This window comes from Tachyglossus aculeatus, chromosome X4 (genome assembly GCF_015852505.1).
Source record: "Tachyglossus aculeatus isolate mTacAcu1 chromosome X4, mTacAcu1.pri, whole genome shotgun sequence".
NCBI lineage: Eukaryota > Metazoa > Chordata > Mammalia > Monotremata > Tachyglossidae > Tachyglossus > Tachyglossus aculeatus.
The window spans coordinates 175,896-202,753 of NC_052098.1; the positions used below are offsets into that span (position 1 = coordinate 175,896).

The following is a 26,858-nucleotide window of genomic DNA, read 5'->3' on the forward strand; positions in this document are numbered from 1 at the left end:
TCAACGGCTTCTCGTTGGCCGTTGAGTGGGACGTTGGCAATCCCTCGGTCTCCACGGTAACAGTTCGTCACTCTTAATCCCTCCTCAAAGGGTGCCTCCTGGCCCGATCATCACCTTCCCAGACTGAGCCCCCTTTTTCCACTTTCATTCAATCAATCAATCGTATTTATTGAGCTCTTATGTGTGCAGAGCAATGTACTAAGCGCTTGGGAAGTACAAGTTGACAACATATAGAGACAGTCCCTACCCAACAGTGGGCTCACAGTCTAGAAGGGGGAGACAGAGAACAAAACCAAACATATAAACAGAAGAAAATAAATAGAATGGATATGTACAAGTCAAATCAATCAATCAATAAATAGAGTAATGCATATGTACAAACATATATGCATATATACAGGTGCTGTGGGGAAGGGAAGGAGGTAAGATGAGGGGGATGGAGAGGGGGATGAGGGGGAGAGGAAGAAGGGGGCTCAGTCTGGGAAGGCCTCCTGGAGGAGGTGAGCTCTCTGTAGGGCAAATCACTCCTGCTGTGGTCCGATGCACAATTCCTTTGCTCCCACTGTCAGTGTTGATCCAGGCTGCCTTCGGAGACATTAGAGGTACACTGCCTCGTGCACCATGCGCTTGATGTCTTCTTTACTCAGACACCCTTTGTATTGGTGATTGTGTTCTTGTTTACCTTACCTGTGCTCTTGTCCACAGCAGACACAATCAGAATGCCACTGGCGTCGATATCAAAGGTGACCTCGATCTGAGGCACACCTCGAAGAGCAGGAGAGATGCCAGTCAACTCAAACATCCCAAGCAGGTTGTTTTCCTTGGTCATGGCTCTCGCACCTTCATAAACCCGAATGAGTACAGCAGGCTGGTTGTCTGAGTAGGTGGTGAAAGTCTGTGTCTGCTTGGTGGGGATGGTGGCGTTGCACTTGATCCAGACAGTCATGACCCCTCCCGCTGTTTCAATTCACAGGGACGGGGGGGGTCACATCTAACAGGAGAAGATGCGGCACATTCTCAGACTTGTCTCCTGACACAATGGCCGCCTGGACAGCTGCACTGTAGGCAACAGCCTCATCCGGATTGATACTCTTGTTCCGCTCCTTGCCATTGAAGAAGTCCTGTAGGAGTTTCTGGATCTTGAGGATTCGGGTGGAGCCGCCAACCAGGACGATATCATGGATTTGGGACTTATTGAGCTTGGCATCTCACAGGGCCTTCCCCACGGGATCCAGGATGCCACGGAACAGGTCAGCATTCAGCTCTTCGAAGCGGGCTCGCGTAATGGAGGTGTAGAAGTCGATGCCCTCGTAGAGGGAATCAATCTCAATTTTGGCCTCGGTGCTGGAGGAAAGGGTGCACTTGGCTTGCTCACAAGCGGTACACAGGCGGCGGACGGCACGCTTGTTCTCACTGATGTCCTTCTTGTGCTTGCACTTGAATTCGGCAATGAAATGATTGACCATGCGGTTGTCAAAGTCCTCCCCACCCAGCTGGGTATCTCCAGCTGTTGACTTCACTTCAAAGATCCCATCTCCAATGGTGAGGATGGAGACATCAAAGGTACCACCTCCAAGGTCAAAGATGAACACATTTCTCTCGGCACCAACCTTCTTGTCCAAGCCATAAGCAATAGCAGCGGCAGTTGGCTCATTGATGATACGGAGCACATTGAGACCAGCGATTGTTCCAGCATCTTTGGTCTCCTGAGGTTGGGACTCATTGAAGTAAGTGGGGACTGTGACCACAGCATTAGTGACTGTCTTCCCAAGGTAAGCTTCAGCAATTTCCTTCACCTTTGTCAGGACCATAGATAGTACCTCTTCTGGATAGAAGCTTTTGGCCTCCCCTTTGTACTCCATCTGGACCTTTGGCCTGCCTGCATCATTCACTACCGTGAAGGGCCAATGCTTCCTATCTGACTGGACAACCGCATCATCAAATCAACGGCCAATCAGACGCTTGGCATCGAAAACCGTATTGGTGGGGTTCATCGCAACTTGATTCTTTGCAGCATCTCCAGTAAGACGCTCTGTGTCTGTGAAGGCGACGTAACTGGGGGTGGTTCGATTTCCCTGGTCATTGGCAATGATTTCCACTTTTCCATGCTGGAAGACTCCTACGCAGGAGTAGGTGGTGCCAACATCAATGCCAACTGAAGGTCCCTTCGACATTGTGCCTGGGATCAGGGCCGATACTATGCAAGGAGTTCGTAGGGTTGCCGCTGCGTTGAATGAGTATATGAATGAATACAGGTGCTGTGGGGAGGGGAAGGAGGTAGGGTTGGGGGGATGGGGAGCAGGAGAGCAAAAAGGGGACTCAGTCTGAGAAGGCCTCCTGGAGGAAGTGAGCTCTTAGTAGGGCTTTGAAGGAAGGAAGAGAGCCAGCTTGGCGGATGTGCTGAGGAAGGTCATTCATGGCCAGGGGGTGGACGTGGGCCGGGGGGTCGACCGCGGGGTGGGCGAGAACGAGGCCCAGTGAGGAGGTTAGCGGTGGCAGAGGAGCGGAGGGTGCGGGCTGGGCTGGAGAAGGAGAGAAGGGAGGTGAGGTAGGAGGGGGCGAGGGGATGGACAGCCTTGAAGTAGAGAGTGAGGAGTTTTTGCTTCGCTTGTCCTTCAAATCCGAGCTTTCCGTGGGGGCTTATTAGCGTGCGCTGTCCCTCCCACCTGCCATGAAGCTAGTCATACCGCCAAACTGCTCCTGTGGATTGGCCATCACAGTTGCCTCCTATTTTCTTTCTAGCTCTGGAAGGTTATAATTAATGTGCTTTTCCTAGCGACTCTTCCTCCCTGGGTCCACAAAGATGGGCTAGTTCTCTCCCTAAATGGGCTTAGACAGCCCCCTTATCAATCAATAGCACCAAGCGCCACACGACTCCGATTTCTCTCCACCCTGCCGAGGAGGAGCGCCGGAGACTCAGCACTTCTAGAATCCAGCCATCACTGGGCCTTCATCTCTGAGGTTTCAGTGGGGGCTGAACAGCGTGTGACGTCCCTCCCCCTAAAATGAAGCTTTCCTCAATTCATTCATTCAATCAATCGTATTTATTGAGCGCTTACTGGGTGCAGAGCACTGTAATAAGCGCTTGGGGAGTCTAAGTGGGCAACATATGGAGACGGCCCCTACTCAACAACAGGCTCAGGGTCTAGACAGATAACAAAACAAAGCATGTGGACTGGTGTCAAAATCGTCAGAGCAAGTAGAATTAAAGCTATATGCACATCATTAACAAACTAAATAGAATAGTAAATATGTGGAAGTAAAATACAAAGAGCAATATATATTTATATTTATTTATTTTATTATCTATATTATGTACAAGTAAATATGTACAAATAAAATACGTAGAGTAATATTCATTTTCATTTATTTATTTATTTCATTATTTATAATATATGCATAACATATATAATATAAAAATTATGTATTTATTGATACAATCCAAATCTGTTCCCCGGCCATTAACGTCAAGGCCTGCCCACCTCCTATTTTGTTCCTTTGACTGGCATGCTTGGATTCCTAGACTCAGCAACCTTTTTCCACTCCCCCTCCCCAAAGTGTAGTGCTCTACACATAGTAAGTGCTCAATAAATACGATTGAATGAATGAGTCGCCCTACCTCCTTCCCCTCCCCACAGCGCCTGTATATATGTTTGTACAGATTTATTACTCTATTTATTTTACTTGCCATATTTACCCTTCTATTTATTTTGTCAATGATGTGCATCCAGCTTTACTTCTATTTATTCTGATGACTTGACAACTGACCACATGTTTTGGTGTCTGTCTCCGTCTTCTAGACCCTGAGCCCGTCGTTGGGTAGGGGCCGTCTCTATATGTTGCCGACTAGAACTTCCCAAGAGCTTAGTCCCGTGCTCTGCACACAGTAAGCGCTCGATAAATACGATTGAATGAATAAATGAATGAATGCAATCTATTTTAGTGGCACATTCCCCCTCGGGGACCTCAGAGACCACCCAGTTCTCACCCTACTATTAGCACTCACAGAGAGGTGCTACATAGAGAGGACAGAGATAACGGGCCGCTCCTAGTCAGGCAGGTTTAATCCCACTCCAATCCGGGGGGGTTCAGCACATGGCCGCCCACCAGTCCAGGGACTGAGCGCAGGCCGTTTATGCTGGTGGCGGTTTCGATGCATCCTCTCCTCTGCATAATCTCACCCGTGACTGACAGGGTCAACTCCCCTCGGCCCTCCCCGAGATGCTCCCACAGGAGCCAACCCTCCTCGCTGTCCGTTGAGTTCGACAGCTTCTCGTTGGCCGTTGAGTTCAACGGCTTCCCGTTGGCCGTTGAGTTCAACGGCTTCTCGTTGGCCGTTGAGTGGGACGTTGGCATCCCTCGGTCTCCACGGTAACAGTTCGTCACTCTTAATCCCTCCTCAAAGGGTGCCTCCTGGCCCGATAATCACCTTCCCAGACTGAGCCCCCCTTTTCCTCTTTCATTCATTCATTCAATCATATTTATTGAGCGCTTACTGTGTGCAGCGCACTGGACTAAGCGCTTGGAAGGACAAGTCGGCAACATATAGAGACGGTCCCTACCCACCTACAGGCTCACAGCCTAGAAGTGGGAGACAGACAACAAAACAAAATATGTGGACAGGTGTCAAGTCATCAGAGTAAACAGAAATAAAGCTAGATGCACATTATTGACAAAATAAATAGAGTAGTAAATATGTACAAGTAAAATAGAGGGATAAATCTGTACAAATATATCAATCAATCAATCGTATTTAGTGAGCACTTACTGTGTGCGGAGCACTGTACTAAGCGCTTGGGAAGTACAAGTTGGCAACATATAGAGACAGTCCCTATCCAACAGTGGGCTCACAGTCTAGAAGGGGGAGACAGAGAACAAAACCAAACGCATTAACATAATAAAATAAATAGAATAGATGTGTACAAGATCAATCAATCAATAAATAGAGTAATAAATATGTACAAACATATATACATATATACAGGTGCTGTGGGGAAGGGAAGGAGGTAAGCCGAGGGGGATGGAGGGGGGATGAGTGGGAGAGGAAGGAGGGGGCTCAGTCTGGGAAGGCCTCCTGGAGGAGGTGAGCTCTCAGTAGGGCAAATCACTCCTGCTAGGGCCCTACTGCCAGTGTTCCTACTGCCAGTGTTGATCCAGGCTGGCTTCGGAGACATTAGAGGTACTCCAGGGAGGTGGTGGGAGCAGGGCCTGGGATGGAGTAATTTTGAGCTTGTGCCTGCGGGACTGGGATCCGGGATGGCCACTGTGTGCAGGGAGTGGGACAGAATACCGACGGTCACGGGATGCATGCTGACAGGGTGAGGCCTTCTCCAGCTCCTTCTGTTGGTGTTCAAACTCTTCCTTTACAGCAGTCCGGTTCTTATCCAGCCAGTTGATGATTTCGTTGCATTTGTCCAGGATTTTCTGCTTATCATCACTGATCTTGCCCTGGAGCTTCTCATCCTCAACCGTTGCCTTCATGTTGAAAGCATAGGACTCGAGAGAGTTCTTGGAAGACACCTTGTCTCTCTGCTTCTCATCTATATCGTTGTATTTCTCTGCCTCCTGCACCATGTGCTCGATGTCTTCTTTACTCAGACGCCCTTTGTCATTGGTGATTGTGGTCTTGTTTTCCTTGCCTGTGCTCTTGTCCACAGCAGACACATTCAAAATGTCACTGGCGTCGATGTCAAAGGTGACCTCGATCTGAGGCACACCTCGGGGAGCAGGAGGGATGCCAGTCAACTCAAACTTCCCAAGCACGTAGTTGTCCTTGGTCATGGCTCTCTTACCTTCATAACCCTGAATGAGTACACCAGGCTGGTTGTCTGAGTAGGTGGTGAAAGTCTGTGTCTGCTTGGGGGGATGGTGGCGTTGCGCTTGATCCAGACAGTCATGACCCCTCTCGCTGTTTCAATTCCCAGGGACGGGGTGGTCACATCTAACAGCAGAAGATCCTGCACATTCTCAGACTTGTCTCCTGACACAATGGCCGCCTGGACAGCTGCACCGTAGGCGACAGCCTCATCCTGATTGATACTCTTTTTCAGCTCCTTGCCATTGAAGAAGTCCTGTAGGAGTTTCTCGATCTTGAGGATTCGGGTGAAGCCAGCAACCAGGACGATATCATGGATTTAGGACTTACTGAGCTTGGCATCTCACAGGGCCTTCACCACGGGATCCAGGGTGCCACGGAACAGGTCAGCATTCAGCTCTTCGAAGCGGGCTCGCATAATGGAGGTGTAGAAGTCCGTGCCCTCGTAGAGGGAATCAATCTCAATGCTGGCCTGAGTGCTGGAGGAAAGGGTGCACTTGGCTCGCTCACAAGCGGTACGCAGGCGGCGGACGGCACGCTTGTTCTCACTGATGTCCTTCTTGTGCTTGCGCTTGAAGTCGGCAATGAAATGATTGACCACGCGGTTGTCAAAGTCCTCCCCACCCAGGTGGGTATCTCCAGCTGTTGACTTCACTTCAAAGATTCCATCTCCAATGGTGAGGATGGAGACATCAAAGGTACCACCTCCAAGGTCAGAGATGAACACATTTCTCTCGGCACCAACCTTCTTGTCCAAGCCATAGGCAATAGCAGCGGCAGTTGGCTCATTGATGATACGGAGCACATTGAGACCAGCGATTGTTCCAGCATCTTTGGTCTCCTGAGGTTGGGACTCAGTGAAGTAAGTGGGGACTGTGACCACAGCATTAGCGACTGTCTTCCCAAGGTAAGCTTCAGCAATTTCCTTCACCTTTGTCAGGACCATAGATAGCACCTCTTCTGGATAAAAGCTTTTGGCCTCCCCTTTGTACTCCATCTGGACCTTTGGCCTGCCTGCATCATTCACCACCGTGAAGGGCCAATGCTTCATATCTGACTGGACAACCGCATCATCAAATCAACGGCCAATCAGCCGCTTGACATCAAAAACCGTATTGGTGGGGCTCATCGCAACTTGATTCTTTGCAGCATCTCCAATAAGACGCTCTGTGTCTGTGAAGGCGACGTAACTGGGGGTGGTTCGATTTCCCTGGTCATTGGCAATGATTTCCACTTTTCCATGCTGGAAGACTCCTACGCAGGAGTAGGTGGTGCCAAGATCAATGCCAACTGAAGGTCCCTTCGACATTGTGCCTAGGATCCGGGACGATACTGTGCAAGGAGTGCATAGGGTTGCCGCTGCGTTGAATGAATATATGAATATATATATGTACAGGTGCTGTGGGGAGGGTTAGGAGGAAGGGTTGGGGGGATGGGGAGCAGGAGAGGAAAAAGGGGGCTCAGTCTGAGAAGGCCTCCTGGAGGAGGTGAGCTCTTAGTAGGACTTTGAAGGGAGGGAGAAAGCCAGATTGGCGGATGTGCGGATGGAGGTCATTCCGGGCCAGGGGGTGGACGTGGGCCGGGGGTCGACGGCGGGACGGGCGAGAACGAGGCCCAGTGAGGAGGTTAGCGGTGGCAGAGGAGCGGAGGGTGCGGGCCGGGCTGGAGAAGGAGAGAAGAGAGGTGAGTTAGGAGGGGGCGAGGGGATGGACAGCCTTGAAGCCGAGAGGGAGGAGTTTTTGCTTCGCTTGGCCTTCAACTCCGAGCTTTCCGTGAGGGCTTATTAGCGTGTGCTGTCCCTCACACCCTCCATGAAGCTAGCCATACCGCCAAACTGCTCCTATGGATTGGCCATCACAGTTGCCTCCTATTTTCTTTCCAGGTCTGGATGGTTACAATTACTGTGCTTTTCCTAGCGACTCTTCCTCCCTGGGTCCACAAAGGTGGGCTAGTTCTCTCCCTAAATGGGCCTAGAGAGCCCCCTTATCAATCAATAGCACCGAGCACCACACGATTCCGATTTCTCTCCACCCTGCCGAGGAGGGGTGCCGGAGACTCAGCACTTCTAGAATGCAGCCATTACTGGGCCTTCATCTCTGAGCTTTCAGTGGGGGCTGAGCAGCGTGTGGCGTCCATCCCCCCAAAATGAAGCTTTCGTCAATTCATTCATTTAATCAATCGTATTTATTGAGCACTTACTGGGTGCAGAACACTGTAATAAGCGCTTGGGGAGTCCAAGTGGGCAACATATGGAGACGGCCCCTACCCAACAACAGGCTCAGGGTGTATTCAGGCAACAAAACAAAACATATGGACTGGTGTCAAAATCGTTAGAACAAGTAGAATTAAAGCTATGTGCACATCATTAACAAACTAAATAGAATAGTAAATATGTGCAAGTAAAATACATAGAGTAATATATATTTGTATTTATTTATTTTAGTATTTATATTATGTACAAGTAAATATGTACATGTAAATTACATAGAGTAATATCCATTTTTATTTATTTATTTAATTGTTGATAATATATACATAACATATATAATATAAAAAATTATGTATTTATTTATACAATCCAAATCTGCTACCCGGCCATTTACGTCAAGGCCTTCCCACTTCCTATTTTGTTCCTTTGACTGGCATGCTTGGATTCCTAGACTCAGCCCCCTTTTTCCTCTCCCCCTCCCCAAAGTACAGTGCTCTGCACATAGTCAGCGCTCAATAAATACGATTGAATGAATGAATTGCCCTACCTCCGTCCCCCACCCACAGCACCTGTATATATGTTTGTACAGATTTACTCTATTTATTTGACTTGCCCATATTTACCCTTCTATTTATTTTGTCAACGACGTGCATCTAGCTTTACTTCTATTTATTCTGATGACTGGACACCTGACCACATGTTTTGTTTTGTTGCCTTTCTCCGTCTTCTAGACTGTGAGCCCGTCGTTGGGTAGGGACCGTCTCTATATGTTGCCGACTAGAACTTCCCAAGCGCTTAGTCCCGTGCTCTGCACACAGTAAGCGCTCGATAAATACGATTGAATGAATGAATGAATGCAATCCATTTTAGTGGCACATTCCCCTTCGGGGACCACAGAGACCACCAAGTCCTCACCCTACTATTACTACTCACAGAGAGGTGCAGCAGAGAGCACAGAGACAACGGGCCGCTCCTAGTCAGGCAGGTTTAATCCCACTCCAATCCCGGGATGGCTCAGCACACGGCCGCCCACCGGTCCAGAGACTGAGCGCAGGCCGTTTATGCTGGTGGCGGTTTCGATGCATCCTCTCCTCAGCCTAATCTCACCCGTCACTGACAGGGTCAACTCCCCTCGGCCCTCCCCGAGATGCTCCCACGGGAGCCAACCCTCCTCGCTGTCCGTTCAGTTCAACGGCTTCTCTTTGGCCATTGAGTTCAACGGCTTCTCGCTGTCCGTTGAGTTCAACGGCTTCTCGCTGTCCGTTGAGTTCAACGGCTTCTCGCTGTCCGTTGAGTTCAACGGCTTCTCGCTGTCCATTGAGTTCAACGGCTTCTCGCTGTCCGTTGAGTTCAACGGCTTCTCGCTGTCCGTTGAGTTCAACGGCTTCTCGCTGTCCGTTGAGTTCAACGGCTTCTCGCTGTCCATTGAGTTCAACGGCTTCTCGCTGTCCGTTGAGTTCAACGGCTTCTCGCTGTCCGTTGAGTTCAACGGCTACTCGCTGGCCATTGAGTTCAACGGCTTCTCGTTGGCCGTTGTGTTCAACGGCTTCCAGAAGTTTCTGGATCTTGGGGATTCTTGTGGAGCCACCAACCAGGACGATATCATGGATTTGGGACTTATTGAGCTTGGCATCTCACAGGGCCTTCTCCACGGGATCCAGGATGCCACGAAACAAGTCAGCATTCAGCTCTTCGAAGCGGGCTCACGTAATGGAGGTGTAGAAGTCGATGCCCTTGTAGAGGGAATCAATCTCAATGCTGGCCTGGGAGCTGGAGGAAGGGGTGCACTTGGCTCGCTCACAAGCGGTACGCAGGCGGCGGACGGCACGCTTGTTCTCACTGATGTCCTTCTTGTGCTGGCGCTTGAACTCGGCAATGAAATGATTGACCATGCGGTTGTCAAAGTCCTCCCCATCCAGGTGGGTATCTCCAGCTGTTGACTTCACTTCAAAGGTCCCATCTCCAATGGTGAGGATGGAGACATCAAAGGTACCACCTCCAAGGTCAAAGATGAACACATTTCTCTCGGCACCAACCTTCTTGTCCAAGCCATAAGCAATAGCAGCGGCAGTTGGCTCATTGATGATACGGAGCACATTGAGACCAGCGATTGTTCCAGCATCTTTGGTCGCCTGACGTTGGGATTCATTAAAGTAAGTGGGGACTGTGACCATAGCATTAGTAACTGTCTTCCCAAGGTAAGCTTCAGCAATTTCCTTCATCTTTGTCAGGACCATAGATGGCACCTCTTCTGGATAGAAGCTTTTGGTCTCCCCTTGGTACTCCACCTGGACCTTTGGCCTGCCTGCATCATTCTCCACCGTGAAGGGCCAATGCTTCATATCTGACTGGACAACCGCATCATCAAATCAACGGCCAATCAGACGCTTGGCATCACAAACCGTATTGGTGGGGTTCATCGCAACTTGAATCTTTGCAGCGTCTCCAATAAGACGCTCTGTGTCTGTGAAGACGACGTAAATGGGGGTGGTTCGATTTCCCTGGTCATTGGCAATGATTTCCACTTTTCCATGCTGGAAGACTCCTACGCAGGAGTAGGTGGTGCCAAGATCAATGCCAACTGAAGGTCCCTTCGACATTTTGCCTGGAATCCGGGCCGATACTGTGCAAGGAGTGCATAGGGTTGCCGCTGCGTTGAATGAATATATGAATCAATATGAATATATTCATATTCATTCATATATTCAAATATATATATTCATATATATATATGTACAGGTGCTGTGCAGAGGGGAAGGTGGTAGGGTGGGGGGTCTGGGGAGCAGGAGAGGAAAAGGGGGGCTCAGTCTGAGAACGCCTCCTGGAGGCGGTGAGCTCTTAGTAGGGCTTTGAAGGGAGGAAGAGAACCAGATTGGAGGATGTGCGGAGGGAGGTCATTCCGGCCCATGGGGTGGACGTGGGCCGGAGGTCGACGGTGGGACGGGCGAGAACGAGGCCCAGTGAGGAGGTTAGCAGTGGCAGAGGAGCGGAGGGTGCGGGCTGGGCTGGAGAAGGAGAGAAGGGAGGTGAAGTAGGAGGGGGCGAGGGGATGGACAGCCTTGAAGCGAGAGTGAGGAGATTTTCCTTCACTTGGCCTTCAACTCCGTGCTTTCCGTGGGGGCTTATTAGCGTGCAATATCCCTCCCAACTGCCATGAAGCTAGCCATACCACCAAACTGCTCCTATGGATTGGCCATCACAGTTGCCTCCTATTTTCTTTCCAGGTCTGGAAGGTTATAATTACTGTGCTTTTCCTAGCGACTCTTCCTTCCTGGGTCCACAAAGATGGGCTACTTCTCTCCCTAAATGGGCCTAGAGAGCCCCGTAATCAATCAATGGCACCAAGCGCCACACGATTCCGATTTCTCTCCACCCTGCCGAGGAGGAGTGCCGGGGATTCAGCACTTCTAGAATCCAGCCATCACTGGGCCTTCATCTCTGAGCTTTCAGTGGGGGCTTAGCAGCTTGTGACGTCCATCCCCCCAAAATGAAGCTTTCCACAATTCATTCATTCAATCAATCGTATTTATCGAGCGCTTACTGGGTGCAGAGCACTGTAATAAGCGCTTGGGAAGTCCAAGTGGGCAACATATGGAGACGGCCCCTACCCGACAACAGGCTCAGGGTCCAGACAGGTAACAAAACAAGACATGTGGACTGGTGTCAAAATCGTCAGAACAAGTAGAATTAAATGTATATGCACATCATTAACAAACTAAATAGAACAGTAAATATGTGCAGGTTAAATACCTAGAATAATATATATTTATATTTATTTATTTTTGTAGTAATATTATGTACAAGTAAATATGTACAAGTAAAATTCATAGAGTAATTATATTTATTTATTTATTTTATTGTTTATCATGTGTACATAACATATATAATATAAAAAATTTGTATTTATTTATACAATCCAAATCTGCTCCCCGTTCATTTACGTCAAGGCCTTCCCACTTCCCATTTTGTTCCTTTGACTGGCATGCTTGGATTCCTAGACTCAGCCCCATTTTTCCTCTCCCCCTCCCCAAAGTGCAGTGCTCTGCACATAGTCAACGCTCAATAAATACGATTGAATGAATCGCCCTACCTCCTTCCCCCCCCCATAGTACCTGTATATATGTTTGAACAGATTTATTACTCTGTTTTACTTGCCCATATTTACCCTTCTATTAATTTTGTCAACGATGTGCATCTAGCTTTACTTCTATTTATTCTGATGACTTGACACCTGACCACGTTTTGTTTTGTTGTCTGTCTCCGTCTTCTAGACTGTGAGCCTGTTGTTGGGTATGGACAGTCTCTATATGTTGCCGACTAGAACTTCCCAAGCGCTTAGTCCCGTGCTCTGCACACAGTAAGCGCTCGATAAATACGATTGAATGAATGAATGAATGCAATCCAGTTTAGTGGCACATTCCCCCTCGGGGACCACAGAGACCACCCAGTCCTCACCCTACTATTACCACTCACAGAGAGGTGCTGCATAGAGAGCACAGAGACAACGGGCCGTTCCTAGTCAGGCAGGCTTAATCCCACTCCAATCGCGGGAGGGCTCAGCACACGGCCGCCCACCGGTCCAGGGACTGAGCGCAGGCCGTTTATGCTGGTGTCGGTTTCGATGCATCCTCTCCTCTGCATAATCTCACCCGTGACTGACAGATGTCAACTCCCCTCGGCCCTCCCCGAGATGCTCCCACGGGAGCCAACCCTCCTCGCTGGCCGTTGAGTTCAACGTCTTCTCGCTGGCCGTTGAGTTCAACGGCTGCTCGCTGGCCGTTGAGTTCAACGTCTTCTCGCTGGCCGTTGAGTTCAACGGCTTCTCGCTGGCCGTTGAGTTCAACAGCTTCTCGTTGGCCGTTCAGTTCAACGGCTTCTCGTTGGCAGTTGACTTCAACGGCTTCTCCTTGGCCATTGAGTGGGACGTTGGCATCCCTCGGTCTCCATGGTAACAGTTCGTCACTCTTAATCCCTCCTCAAAGGGTGCCTCCTGGCCCGATCATCACCTTCCCAGACTGAACCCCCTTTTTCCTCTTTCATTCAATCAATTTATCGTATTTATTGAGCTCTTACTGTGTGCAGAGCAATGTACCAAGTGCTTGGGAAGTACAAGTTGACAACATGCAGAGACAGTCCCTACCCAACAGTGGGCTCACAGACTAGAAGGGGGAGACAGAGAACAAAACCAAGCATATTAACAAAAGAAAATAAATAGAATAGATATGTACAAGTAAAATCAATCAATCAATGGAGTAATGCATATGTCCAAACATATATACAGGTGCTGTGGGGAAGGGAAGGAGGTAAGACGAGGGCGATGGAGAAGGGGATGAGGGGGAGAGGAAGGAGGGGGCTCAGTCTGGGAAGGCCTCCTTTAGGAGGTGAGCTCTCTGTAGGGCAAATCACTCCTGCTGTGGCCCGATGCGCAATTCCTTTGCTCCCACTGCCAGTGTTGATCCAGGCTGGCTTCGGAGACCTTAGAGGTACTCTGCCTCCTGCAAAATGCGCTTGATGTCTTCTTTACTCAGACGCCCTTTGTCATTGGTGATTGTGTTCTTGTTTTCCTTGCCTGTGCTCTTGTCCACAGCAGACACATTCAGGATGCCACTGGCGTCGATGTCAAAGGTGACCTCGATCTGAGGCACACCTCGGGGAGCAGGAGGGATGCCAGTCAACTCAAACTTCCCAAGCAGGTTGTTGTCCTTGGTCATGACTCTCGCACCTTCATAAACCTGAATGAGTACGCCAGGCTGGTTGTCTGAGTACGTGGTGAAAGTCTGTGTCTGCTTGATGGGGATGGTGGTGTTGCGCTTGATCCAGACAGTCATGACCCCTCCCGCTGTTTCAATTCCCAGGGACGGGGTGGTCACATCTAACAGGAGAAGATCCGGCACATTCTCAGAATTGTCTCCTGACACAATGGCGGCCTGGACAGCTGCACCGTAGGCGACAGCCTCATCCGGATTGATACTCTTTTTCAGCTCCTTGCCATTGAAGAAGTCCTGTAGAAGTTTCTCGATCTTGAGGATTCGGGTGGAGCCAGCAACCAGGACGATATCATGGATTTGGGACTTATTGAGCCTGGCATCTCGCAGGGCCTTCTTCACGGGATCCAGGGTGCCACGGAACAGGTCAGCATTCAGCTCTTCGAAGCGGGCTCGCGTAATGGAGGTGTAGAAGTCGATGCCCTCGTAGAGGGAATCCATCTCAATGCTGGCCTGGGTGCTGGAGGAAAGGGTGCGCTTGGCTCGCTCACAAGCGGTACGCAGGCGGCGGACGGCACGCTTGTTCTCACTGATGTCCTTCTTGTGCTGGCGCTTGAACCTGGCAATGAAATGATTGACCACGCGGTTGTCAAAGTCCTCCCCACCCAGCTGGGTATCTCCAGCTGTTGACTTCACTTCAAGGATCCCATCTCTAATGGTGAGGATGGAGACATCAAAGGTACGACCTCCAAGGTCAAGGATCAACACATTTCTTTCGGCACCATCTTTCTTGTACAAGCCATAAGCAATAGCAGCGGCAGTTGGCTCATTGATGATACGGAGCACATTGAGACCAGCGATTGTTCCAGCATCTTTGGTCGCCTGAAGTTGGGAATCATTGAAGTAAGTGGGGACTGTGACCACAGCATTAGTGACTGTCTTCCCAAGGTAAGCTTCAGCAACTTCCTTCACCTTTGTCAGGACCATAGATGGCACCTCTTCTGGATTGAAGCTTTTGGTCTCCCCTTGCTACTCCACCTGGACCTTTGGCCTGCCTGCATCATTCACCACTGTGAAGAGCCAATGCTTCATATCTGACTGGACAACCGCATCATCAAATCGACGGCCAATCAGACGGTAGGCATCACAAACCGTATTGGTGGGGTTCATCACAACTTCATTCTTTGCAGTATCTCCAATAAGACGCTCTGTGTCTGTGAAGGCGACGTAACTGGGGGTGGTTCGATTTCCCTGGTCATTGGCAATGATTTCCACTTTTCCATGCTGGAAGACTCCTACGCAGGAGTAGGTGGTGCCAACATCAATGCCAACTGAAGGTCCCTTCGACACTGTGCCTGGGATCAGGGCCGATACTATCCAAGTAGTTCGTAGGGTTGCCGCTGCGTTGAATGAGTATATGAATGAATACAGGTGCTGTGGGGAGGGTTAGGAGGTAGGGTTGGGGGGATGGGGAGCAGGAGAGCAAAAAGGGGGCTCAGTCTGAGAAGGCCTCCTGGAGGAAGTGAGCTCTTAGTAGGGCTTTGAAGGAAGGAAGAGAGCCAGCTTGGCGGATGTGCTGAGGAAGGTCATTCATGGCCAGGGGGTGGACGTGGGCCGGGGGTCGACCGCGGGGTGGGCGAGAACGAGGCCCAGTGAGGAGGTTAGCGGTGGCAGAGGAGCGGAGGGTGCGGGCTGGGCTGGAGAAGGAGAGAAGGGAGGTGAGGTAGGAGGGGGCGAGGGGATGGACAGCCTTGAAGTAGAGAGTGAGGAGTTTTTGCTTCGCTTGTCCTTCAACTCCTAGCTTTCCGTGGGGGCTTATTAGCGTGCGCTGTCCCTCCCACCTGCCATGAAGCTAGTCATACCGCCAAACTGCTCCTGTGGATTGGCCATCACAGTTGCCTCCTATTTTCTTTCTAGCTCTGGAAGGTTATAATTAATGTGCTTTTCCTAGCGACTCTTCCTCCCTGGGTCCACAAAGATGGGCTAGTTCTCTCCCTAAATGGGCTTAGACAGCCCCCTTATCAATCAATAGCACCAAGCGCCACACGACTCCGATTTCTCTCCACCCTGCCGAGGAGGAGCGCCGGAGACTCAGCACTTCTAGAATCCAGCCATCACTGGGCCTTCATCTCTGAGGTTTCAGTGGGGGCTGAACAGCGTGTGACGTCCCTCCCCCTAAAATGAAGCTTTCCTCAATTCATTCATTCAATCAATCGTATTTATTGAGCGCTTACTAGGTACAGAGCACTGTAATAAGCGCTTGGGGAGTCTAAGTGGGCAACATATGGAGACGGCCCCTACCCAACAACAGGCTCAGGGTCTAGACAGATAACAAAACAAAGCATGTGGACTGGTGTCAAAATCGTTAGAACAAGTAGAATTAAAGCTATATGCACATCATTAACAAACTAAATAGAATAGTAAATATGTGCAAGTAAAATACAAAGAGCAATATATATTTATATTTATTTATTTTATTATCTATATTATGTACAAGTAAATATGTACAAATAAAATACGTAGAGTAATATTCATTTTCATTTATTTATTTATTTCATTATTTATAATATATGCATAACATATATAATATAAAAATTATGTATTTATTTATACATTCCAAATCTGTTCCCCGGCCATTAACGTCAAGGCCTTCCCACCTATTTTGTTCCTTTGCCTGGCATGCTTGGATTCCTAGACTCAGCCCTCTTTTTCCACTCCCCCTCCCCAAAGTGTAGTGCTCTGCACATAGTAAGTGCTCGATAAATACGATTGAATGAATGAGTCGCCCTACCTCCTTCCCCTCCCCACAGCGCCTGTATATATGTTTGTACAGATTTATTACTCTATTTATTTTACTTGCCATATTTACCCTTCTATTTATTTTGTCATTGATGTGCATCCAGCTTTACTTCTATTTATTCTGATGACTTGACAACTGACCACATGTTTTGGTGTCTGTCTCCGTCTTCTAGACCCTGAGCCCGTCGTTGGGTAGGGGCCGTCTCTATATGTTGCCGACTAGAACTTCCCAAGCGCTTAGTCCCGTGCTCTGCACACAGTAAGCGCTCGATAAATACGATTGAATGAATAAATGAATGAATGCAATCCATTTTAGTGGCACATTCCCCCTCGGGGACCTCAGAGACCACCCAGTTCTCACCCTACTATTACCACTCACAGAGAGGTGCTACATAGAGAGGACAGAGAAAAGGGGCCGCTCCTAGTCAGGCAGGTTTAATCCCACTCCAATCCAGGGGAGCTCAGCACATGGCCGCCCACCAGTCCAGGGACTGAGCGCAGGCCGTTTATGCTGGTGGCGGTTTCGATGCATCCTCTCCTCTGCATAATCTCACCCGTGACTGACAGGGTCAACTCCCCTCGGCCCTCCCCGAGATGCTCCCACGGGAGCCAACCCTCCTCGCTGTCCGTTGAGTTCAACGGCTTCTCGTTGGCCGTTGAGTTCAACGGCTTCTCGTTGGCCGTTGAGTTCAACGGCTTCTCGCTGGCCGTTGAGTTCAACGGCTTCTCGTTGACCGTTGCGTTCAACGGCTTCCCGTTGGCCGTTGAGTTCAACGGCTTCTCGTTGGCCGTTGAGTTAAACGGTTTCTCGATTTCCGTTGAGTTGAACGGCTTCTCGTTGGCCGTTGAGTGGGACGTTGGCATCCCTCGGTCTCCACGGTAACAGTTCGTCACTCTTAATCCCTCCTCAAAGGGTGCCTCCTGGCCCGATCATCACCTTCCCAGACTGAGCCCCCCTTTTCCACTTTCATTCAATCAATCTATCGTATTTATTGAGCTCTTACTGTGTGCAGAGCAATGTACTAAGCGCTTGGGAAGTACAAGTTGGCAGCATATAGAGACAGTCCCTACCCAACAGTGGGCTCACAGTCTAGAAGGGGGAGACAGAGAACAAAACCAAACATATTAACAAAAGAAAATAAATAGAATAGATATGTACAAGTCAAATTAATCAGTCAATAAATAGATTAATGCATATGGACTAACATATATACATATATACAGGTGCTGTGGGGAAGGGAAGGAGGTAAGACGAGGGGGATGGAGAGGGGGGTTAGGGGGAGAGGAAGGAGTGGGCTCAGTATGGGAAGGCTTCCGTGAGGAGGTGAGCTCTCTGTAGGGCAAATCACTCCTGCTGTGTCCCGATACACAATTCCTTTGCTCCCACTGTCAGTGTTGATCCAGGCTGGCTTCGGAGACATTAGAGGTACACTGCCTCGTGCACCATGCGCTTGATGTCTTCTTTACTTAGACGCCCTTTGTCATTGGAGATTGTGTTCTTGTTTTCCTTGCCTGTGCTCTCTTCCACAGCAGACACATTCAGAATGCCACTGGCGTCGATGTCAAAGGTGACCTCGATCTGAGGCACACCTCGGGGAGCAGGAGGGATGCCAGTCAACTCAAACTTCCCAAGCAGGTAGTTGTCCTTGGTCATGGCTCTCGCACCTTCATAAACCTGAATGAGTACACCAGGCTGGTTGTCTGAGTAGGTGGTGAAAGTCTGTGTCCGCTTGGTGGGGATGGTGGTGATGCGCTTCATCCAGACAGTCATGACCCCTCCCGCTGTTTCAATTCCCAGGGACGGGGTGGTCACATCTAACAGGAGAAGATCCTGCACATTCTCAGACTTGTCTCCTGACCCAACGGCCGCCTGGGCAGCTGCACCGTAGGTGAAAGCCTCATCCGGATTGATACTCTTGTTCAGCTCCTTGCCATTGATGAAGTCCTGTAGGAGTTTCTCGATCTTGAGGATTCGGGTGGAGCCACCAACCAGGAAGATATCATGGATTTGGGACTTATTGAGCTTGGCATCTCCCAGGGCCTTCCCCACGGGATCTAGGGTGCCACGGAATAGGTCAGCATTCACCTCTTCGAAGCGGGCTCGCTAAATGGAGGTGTAGAAGTCGATGCCCTCGTAGAGGGAATCAATCTCAATGCTGGCCTGGGTGCTGGTGGAAAGGGCGCGCTTGGCTCGCTCACAAGCGGTACACAGGCGGCGGACGGCACGCTTGTTCTCACTGTTGTCCTTCTTGTGCTTGCACATGAACTCGGCAATGAAATGATTGACCACGCGGTTGTCAAAGTCCTCCTCACCCAGCCGGGTATCTCCAGCTGTTGACTTCACTTCAAAGATCCCATCTCCAATGGTGAGGATGGAGACATCAAAGGTACCACCTCCAAGGTCAAAGATCAACACATTTCTCTCCGCACCAACCTTCTTGTCCAAGCCATAAGCAATAGCAGCGGCAGTTGGCTCATTGATGATACGGAGCACATTGAGACCAGCGATTGTTCCAGCATCTTTCTTCGCTTAACGTTGGGATTCATTGAAGTAAGCGGGGACTGTGACCACAGCATTAGTGACTGTCTTCCCAAGGTAAGCTTCAGCAATTTCCTTCACCTTTGTCAGGACCATAGATAGCACCTCTTATGGATAGAAGCTTTTGGTCTCCCCTTGGTACTCCACCTGGACCTTTGGCCTGCCTGCATCATTCACCACCGTGAAGGGCCAATGCTTCATATCTGACTGGACAACCGCATCATCAAATCGACGGCCAATCAGACGCTTGGCATCAAAAACCGTATTGGTGGGGTTCATCGCAACTTGATTCTTTGCAGCATCTCCAATAAGACGCTCTGTGTCTTAACGTAACTGCTACGTAACTGGGGGTGGTTCGATTTCCCTGGTCATTGGCAATGATTTCCACTTTTCCATGCTGGAAGACTCCTACGCAGGAGTAGGTGGTGCCAAGATCAATGCCACCTGAAGGTCCCCTCGACATTGTGCCTGGGATCCGGGACGATACTGTGCAAGGAGTGCATAGGGTTGCCGCTGCGTTGAATGAATAAATGAATATATCTATATCTATATATATATATCTATATATATATATATATATATAGATATATATATATATATGTATATCTACATATGTGCTGTGAGGAGGGGAAGGAGGTAGGGTGGGGGGGATGGGGAGCAGGAGAGGAAAAAAGGGGCTCAGTCTGAGAACGCCTCCTGGAGGAGGTGAGCTCTTAGTAGGGCTTTGAAGGGAGGGAGAAAGCCAGATTGGCGGGTGTGCGGATGGAGGTCATTCCGGGCCAGGGGGTGGACGTGGGCCGGGGGTCGACGGCGGGACGGGCGAGAATGTGGCCCAGTGAGCAGGTTAGCAGTGGCAGAGGAGCGGAGGGTGCGGGCCGGGCTGGAGAAGGAGAGAAGGGAGGTGAGGTAGGAGGGGGCGAGGGGATGGACAGCCTTGAAGCGAGAGTGAGGAATTTTTGCTTCGCTTGGCCTTCAACTCCGAGCTTTCCGTGGGGGCTTATTAGCGTGCGCTGTCCCTCCCACCTGCCCTGAAGCTAGCCATACCGCCAAACTGCTCCTATGGATTGGCCATCACAGTTGCCTCCTATTTTCTTTCCAGGTCTGGAAGGTTATAATTACTGTGCTTTTCCTAGCGACCCTTCCTCCCTGGGTCCACAAAGATGGGCTAGTTCTCTCCCTAAATGTGCCTAGAGAGCCCCCTTATCAATCAATAGCACCAAGTGCCACACGACTCCGATTTCTCTCCACCCTGCCGAGGAGGAGCGCCGGGGTCTCAGCACTTCTATAACCCAGCCGTCACAGGTCCTTCATCTCTGAGGTTTCAGTGGGGGCTCAGCAGCGTGTGACGTCCCTCCCCCCAAAATGAAGCTTTCCACAATTCATTCATTTAGTCGTTTTTATTGAGCGCTTACTGGGTGCAGAGCCCTGTACTAAGCGCTTGGGAAGTCCAAGTGGGCAACATATGGAGACGGCCCCTATCCAACAACAGGCTCAGGCTGTAGACAGAAAACAAAACAAAACATGTGGACTGGTGTCAAAATCGTCAGAACAAGTAGAATTAAAGCTATATGCACATCATTAACAAACTAAATAGAATAGTAAATATGTTTAAGTAAAATACATGGAGTAATATATATTTACATTTTTTTATTTTAGTATTTGTATAATGTAGAAGAAAATATGTACAAGTAAAATACAGAGTAATATTCATTTTAATTTATTTTATTATGTATAATATATACATAACATATATAATATAAAAATTATGTATTTATTTATACTATCCAAATCTGCTCCCCGGCCATTATCGTCAAGGCCTTCCCACTTCTTATTTTGTCCCTTTGACTGGCATACTTGGATTCCTAGACTCAGCCCCCTTTTCCCTCTCCCCCTCCCCAAAGTACAGTGCTCTGCACATAGTAAGCGCTCAAGAAATACGATTGAATGAATGAATCGCCCTACCTCCGTCCCCTACCCACAGCACCTGTATATGTTTGTACAGATTTATTACTCTATTTTACTTGTACATATTTACCCTTCTATTTATTCTGTCAATGACGTACATCTAGCTTCACTTCTATTTATTCTGATGACTTGACACCTGACCACATGTTTTGTTTTGTTGTCTCCGTCATCTAGACTGTGAGCCCGTCGTTGGGTAGGGGCCGTCTCTATATGTTGCCGACTAGAACTTCCCAAGCGCTTAGTCCCCAGCTCTGCACACAGTAAGCGCTCGATAAATACGATTGAATGAATAAATGAATGAATGCAATCCATTTTAGTGGCACATTCCCCCTCGGGGACCACAGAGACCACCCAGTCCTCACCCTACTATTACCACTCACAGAAAGGTGCAACATAGAGAGCACAGAGACAACGGGCCGCTCCTAGTCAGGCAGGTTTAATCCCACTCCAATCCCGGGAGGGCTCAGCACACGGTCGCCCACCGGTCCAGGGACTGAGCGCAGGCCGTTTATGCTGGTGGCGGTTTCGATGCATCCTCTCCTCTGCATAATATCACCCGTGACTGACAGGGTCAACTCCCCTCGGCCCTCCCCGAGATGCTCCCACGGGAGCCAACCCTCCTCGCTGTCCGTTGAGTTCAACGGCTTCTCGTTGGCCATTGAGTTCAACGGCTTCTCGCTGTCCGTTGAGTTCAACGGCTTCTCGCGGTCCGTTGAGTTCAACGGCTTCTCGCGGTCCGTTGAGTTCAACGGCTTCTCGTTGGCCGTTGAGTTCAACGGCTTCTCATTGTCCGTTGAGTTCAACGGCTTCTCGTTGGCCGTTGAGTTCAACGGCTTCTCGCTTGCCGTTGAGTTCAACGGCTTCTCGCTGGACGTTGAGTTCAACGGCTTCTCGTTGGCCGTTGAGTGGGACGTTGGCATCCCTCGGTCTCCACGGTAACAGTTCATCACTCTTAATCCCCCCTCAAAGGGTGCCTCCTGGCCCGATCATCAACTTCCCAGACTGAGCCCCCTTTTTCCACTTTCATTCAATCAATCAATCGTATTTATTGAGCTCTTATGTGTGCAGAGCTATGTACTAAGCGCTTGGGAAGTACAAGTTGGCAACATATAGAGACAGTCCCTACCCAACAGTGAGCTCACAGTCTAGAAGGGGGAGACAGAGAACAAAACCAAACATATCAACAAAAGAAAATAAGTAGACTAGATATGTACAAGTAAAATCAATCAATCAATCGAGTAATGCATATGTACAAACATATAGACATATATACAGGTGCTGTGGGGAAGGGAAGGAGGTAAGACGAGGGGGATGGAGAGGGGGATGAGGGGACGAGGAAGAAGCTGGCTCAGTCTGGGAAGGCCTCCTGGAGGAGGTGAGCTCTCTGTAGGGCAAATCACTCCTGCTGTGGCCCGATGCACAATTCCTTTGCTCCCACTGTCAGTGTTGATCCAGGCTGGCTTCGGAGACATTAGAGGTACACTGTCTCGTGCACCATGCGCTTGAGGTCTTCTTTACTCAGACGCCCTTTGTCATTGGTGATTGTGTTCTTGTTTTCCTTGCCTGTGCTCTTGTCCACAGCAGACACATTCAGAATGCCACTGGCGTCGATCTCAAAAGTGACCTCGATCTGAGGCACACCTCGGGGAGCAGGAGGGATGCCAGTCAACTCAAACTTCCCAAGCAGGTAGCTGTCCGTGGTCATGGCTCTCGCACCTTCATAAACCTGAATGAGTACACCAGGCTGGTTGTCTGAGTAGGTGGTGAAAGTCTGTGTCTGCTTGGTGGGGATGGTGGTGATGCGCTTCATCCAGACAGTCATGACCCCTCCCGCTGTTTCAATTCCCAGGGACGGGGTGGTCACATCTAACAGGAGAAGATCCTGCACATTCTCAGACTTGTCTCCTGACACAATGGCCGCCTGGACAGCTGCACCGTAGGCAACAGCCTCATCCTGATTGATACTTTTGTTCAGCTCCTTGCCATTGATGAAGTCCTGTAGGAGTTTCTGGATCTTGGGGATTCGGGTGGAGCGGCCAACAAGGATGATATCATGGATTTGGGACTTATTGAGCTTGGCATCTCACAGGGCCTTCCCCACGGGATCCAGGGTGCCACAGAACAGGTCAGCATTCAGCTCTTCGAAGCGGGCTCGCGTAATGGAGGTGTAGAAGTCGATGCCCTCGTAGAGGGAATCAATCTCAATGCTGGCCTGAGTGCTGGAGGAAAGGGTGCACTTGGCTCGCTCACAAGCGGTACGCAGGCGGCGGACGGCACGCTTGTTCTCACTGATGTCCTTCTTGTGCTTGCGCATGAACTCGGCAATGAAATGATTGACCACCCGGTTGTCATAGTCCTCCCCACCCAGCTGGGTATCTCCAGCTCTTGACTTCACTTCAAAGATCCCATCTCCAATGGTGAGGATGGAGACATCAAAGGTACCACCTCCAAGGTCAAAGATCAACACATTTCTCTCGGCACCAACCTTCTTGCCCAAGCCATAAGCAATAGCAGCGGCAGTTGGCTCATTGATGATACGGAGCACATTGAGACCAGCGATTGTTCCAGCATCTTTGGTTGCCTGACGTTGGGAATCATTGAAGTAAGTGGGGACTGTGACCATAGCATTAGTGACTGTCTTCCCAAGGTAAGCTTCAGCAATTTCCTTCATCTTTGTCACGACCATAGATAGCACCTCTTCTGGATAGAAGCTGTTGGTCTCCCCTTGGTACTCCACCTGGACCTTTGGCCTGCCTGCATCATTCACCACCGTGAAGGGCCAATGCTTCATATCTGACTGGACAACCGCATCATCAAATCGACGGCCAATCAGATGCTTGGCATCACAAACCGTATTGGTGGGGTTCATCGCAACTTGATTCTTTGCAGCATCTCCAATAAGACGCTCTGTGTCTGTGAAGGCGACATAACTGGGGGTGGTTCGATTTACCTGGTCATTGGCAATGATTTCCACTTTTCCATGCTGGAAGACTCCTACGCAGGAGTAGGTGGTGCCAAGATCAATGTCAACTGAAGGTCCCTTCGACATTGTGCCTAGGATCCGGGCCGATACTGTGCAAGCAGTGCATAGGGTTGCCGCTGCGTTGAATGAATACATGAATGAATATGAATATATATTCATATATATATATATATATTCATGTATATATACATACAGATGCTGTGGGGAGGGGAAGGAGGTAGGGTGGGGGGGATTTGGAGGAGAAGAGGAAAAAGGGGGCTCAGTCTGAGAAGGCCTCCTGGAGGAGGTGAGCTCTCAGTAGGGTTTTGAAGAGAGGAAAAGAGCTTGCTTGGCGGATGTGCGGAGAGAGGGCATTCCGGGCCAGGGGGAGGACGTGGGCCGGGGGTCGACGGCGGGATGGGCGAGAACGAGGCACAGTGAGGAGGTTAGCGGCGGCAGAGGAGCGGAGGGTGTGGGCTGGGCTGGGGAAGGAGAGAAGGGAGGTGAGGTAGGAGGGGCCGAGGGGATGGAGAGCCCTGAAGCCGAGAGTGAGGAGTTTTTGCTTGATGCGTAGGTTGACTGGCAGCCACTGGAGATTTTTGAGGAGGTAAGTAACATGCCCAGAGCGTTTCTGCGCAAAGATGATCCGGGCAGCAGCGTGAAGTATAGATTGAAATGGGGAGAGGCAGGAGGATGGGAGATCAGAGAGGAGACTGATGCAGTAATCCACCCGCCCACACCTCCTTCCCCTCCCCACAGCACCTGTATATATGTTTGTACAGATTTAGCACTCTATTTAGTTTACTTTTACATATTTACTATTCTATTGATTTTGTTAATGATGTGCATTTAGCTTTCATTCTATTTGTTCTGACGACTTGACACCTGTCCACATGTTTGGTTTTGTTGTCTGTATCCCCCTTCTAGACTGTGAGCCCACTGTTGGGTAGGGACCGTTTCTATAGGTTGCCAACTTGTACTTCCCAAGCGCTTAGTACAGTACTCTGCACACAGTAAGTGCTCAATAAATACGATTGATTGAATGAACGAATGAATGAATGAATGAAAGCCCCTTCATCCGGAGTCTAAAAGATGGCTTCTTTCTCTCCTTAAATAAGCACCTGGGACCACGGGAACACGCTTATAATAATAATAATAATAATGGTATTTGTTTATACCAGAGAAGCAGCGTGGCTCAATGGAAAGAGTGCGGGCTTGGGAGTCAGAGGTCATGGTTTCGAATCCTGCCTCCCCCACATGTTTGCTGTGTGACCTTGGGCAAGTCACTTCACTTCTCTGTGCCTCAGTTCCCTCATCTGTAAAATGGGGATTATGACTGTGAGCCCCGCATGGGACAACCTCATCTCCTTGTGTTCCCCCCAGCGCTTAGAACAGTGCTTTGCACATAGTAAGCGCTTAACAAATACCAACATTATTATTATTATTATTAAGCGCTTACAATGTGCCAAGCACTGTGCTAAGCGCTGGGGTAGTTACAAGGTTATCGGGTTATCCCACGTGGGGCTCACATTCTTCATCGTCCTTTTACAGATGAAGTCACTGGGGCCCAGAGAAGTGAAATGACTTGCCCAAAGTCACACGGCTGACAAGCGGCACAGCGGGGATTAGATACCACGACCTCTGACTCCCAAGCCCGGGCTCTTTCCACTGAGCCACGCTGCTTCCCACAGGGAATAGCACCAGCTGCGACATGACTCCAATTTCTCTCCAACCTGGGTGGGAGGAGGACCGGGGACTCAACACCACAGGAATCCAGGCATCACTTCACCTTGAACTTTGAGATTTAGCTGGGCGATTATCAGTCCCGCTGTCCCTCCTACCAGGCAGAAAGATTATTATATGCCAAATCTGCTCTCCTGCGGTTGGCATCATGGCTGTCCCGCCTTCTATTTTGTTTCTTTGATCTGTTACCCCGTAATGTTGGCATCCATTCTAGCAGCCTCTTCACCCCAGGACCACAATTACCACCTAGTCCTCACCCTACATGGGCACCATGAACCGAAGGGCACGACTTCTTCAGTTAAGCTAGAGGGCCAGACACCAAATGACTTCGAGTTCTCTCCAACCTGGGTTGGAGGAATGCTGTGACCTCATCACCTCTAGAACCCAGGCATCACTTGACCTTGAACTCTGAGCTTTCAGTGCGTGCTTACCAGCGAGTGAAGTTCCTCAAACCTGGCATGAAGCTTGCCATACATCCAATCTGCTCCCACACAGCGGGCATCAGAGACACCTCCTATTTTCATTCATTCATTCATTCCATCGTATTTATTGAGTGCTTACTGTGTGCAGAGCACTGTACTGGCCTGGCCTAGAATGCCCTCCCTCCACACATCGGCCAGGCTAGCTCTCTTCCTCCCTTCAAAGCCCTCCTGAGAGCTCACCTCCTCCAGGAGGCCTTCCCAGACTGATCCCCCCTTTTCCTCTCCTCCTCCCCATCCCCCCCGCCCTACCTCCTTCCTCTCCCCACAGCACTTGTATAATTTGTACAGATTTATTACTCTATTTTACTTGTACATATTTACTATTCTATTTATTTTGTTAGTGATGTGCATCTAGCTTTAATTCTCTTTGTTCTGACGATCTTGACACCTGTCCACATGTATTGTTTTGTTGTCTGTCTTCCCCTTCTAGACTGTGAGCCCGTTGTCCGGTAGGGACCGTCTCTATACGTTGCCAAGCGCTTAGTCCACATTAAGAGCTCAGTAAATACGATTGAATGAATGAATGAATACTAAGTGCTTGGAAAGTACAGTTCGGCAACAGAGACAATCCCTGCCCAACAACAGGCTCACAGTCTAGAAGCAGGGAGACAGACATCGAAACAAGTAAGTTCAAGGCCA

General features: G+C 49.6%; 1 protein-coding gene and 4 pseudogenes across 1 annotated transcript; all 5 read right to left on the reverse strand.

Annotated features, from left to right (window-relative positions):
• Nucleotides 1-596: 596 nt before the first annotated feature.
• Nucleotides 597-2,180, reverse strand: LOC119948203 (annotated as a pseudogene).
• A 1,882-nt stretch (nt 2,181-4,062) lies between these two features.
• LOC119948204 lies at nt 4,063-7,134 on the reverse strand (annotated as a pseudogene).
• Nucleotides 7,135-9,727: 2,593 nt separating this feature from the next.
• LOC119948215 lies at nt 9,728-10,624 on the reverse strand (annotated as a pseudogene).
• Nucleotides 10,625-13,501: 2,877 nt separating this feature from the next.
• LOC119948205 (heat shock cognate 71 kDa protein-like) lies at nt 13,502-24,081 on the reverse strand. The gene is made up of 2 exons (XM_038770113.1): nt 23,351-24,081; nt 13,502-14,348 (listed from the first exon to the last, which is right to left on the reverse strand). The coding sequence occupies exons 1-2, from the start codon at nt 24,079-24,081 to the stop codon at nt 13,502-13,504; spliced, it is 1,578 nt and encodes a 525-aa protein (XP_038626041.1).
• LOC119947957 lies at nt 17,949-19,530 on the reverse strand (annotated as a pseudogene).
• Nucleotides 24,082-26,858: the final 2,777 nt, after the last annotated feature.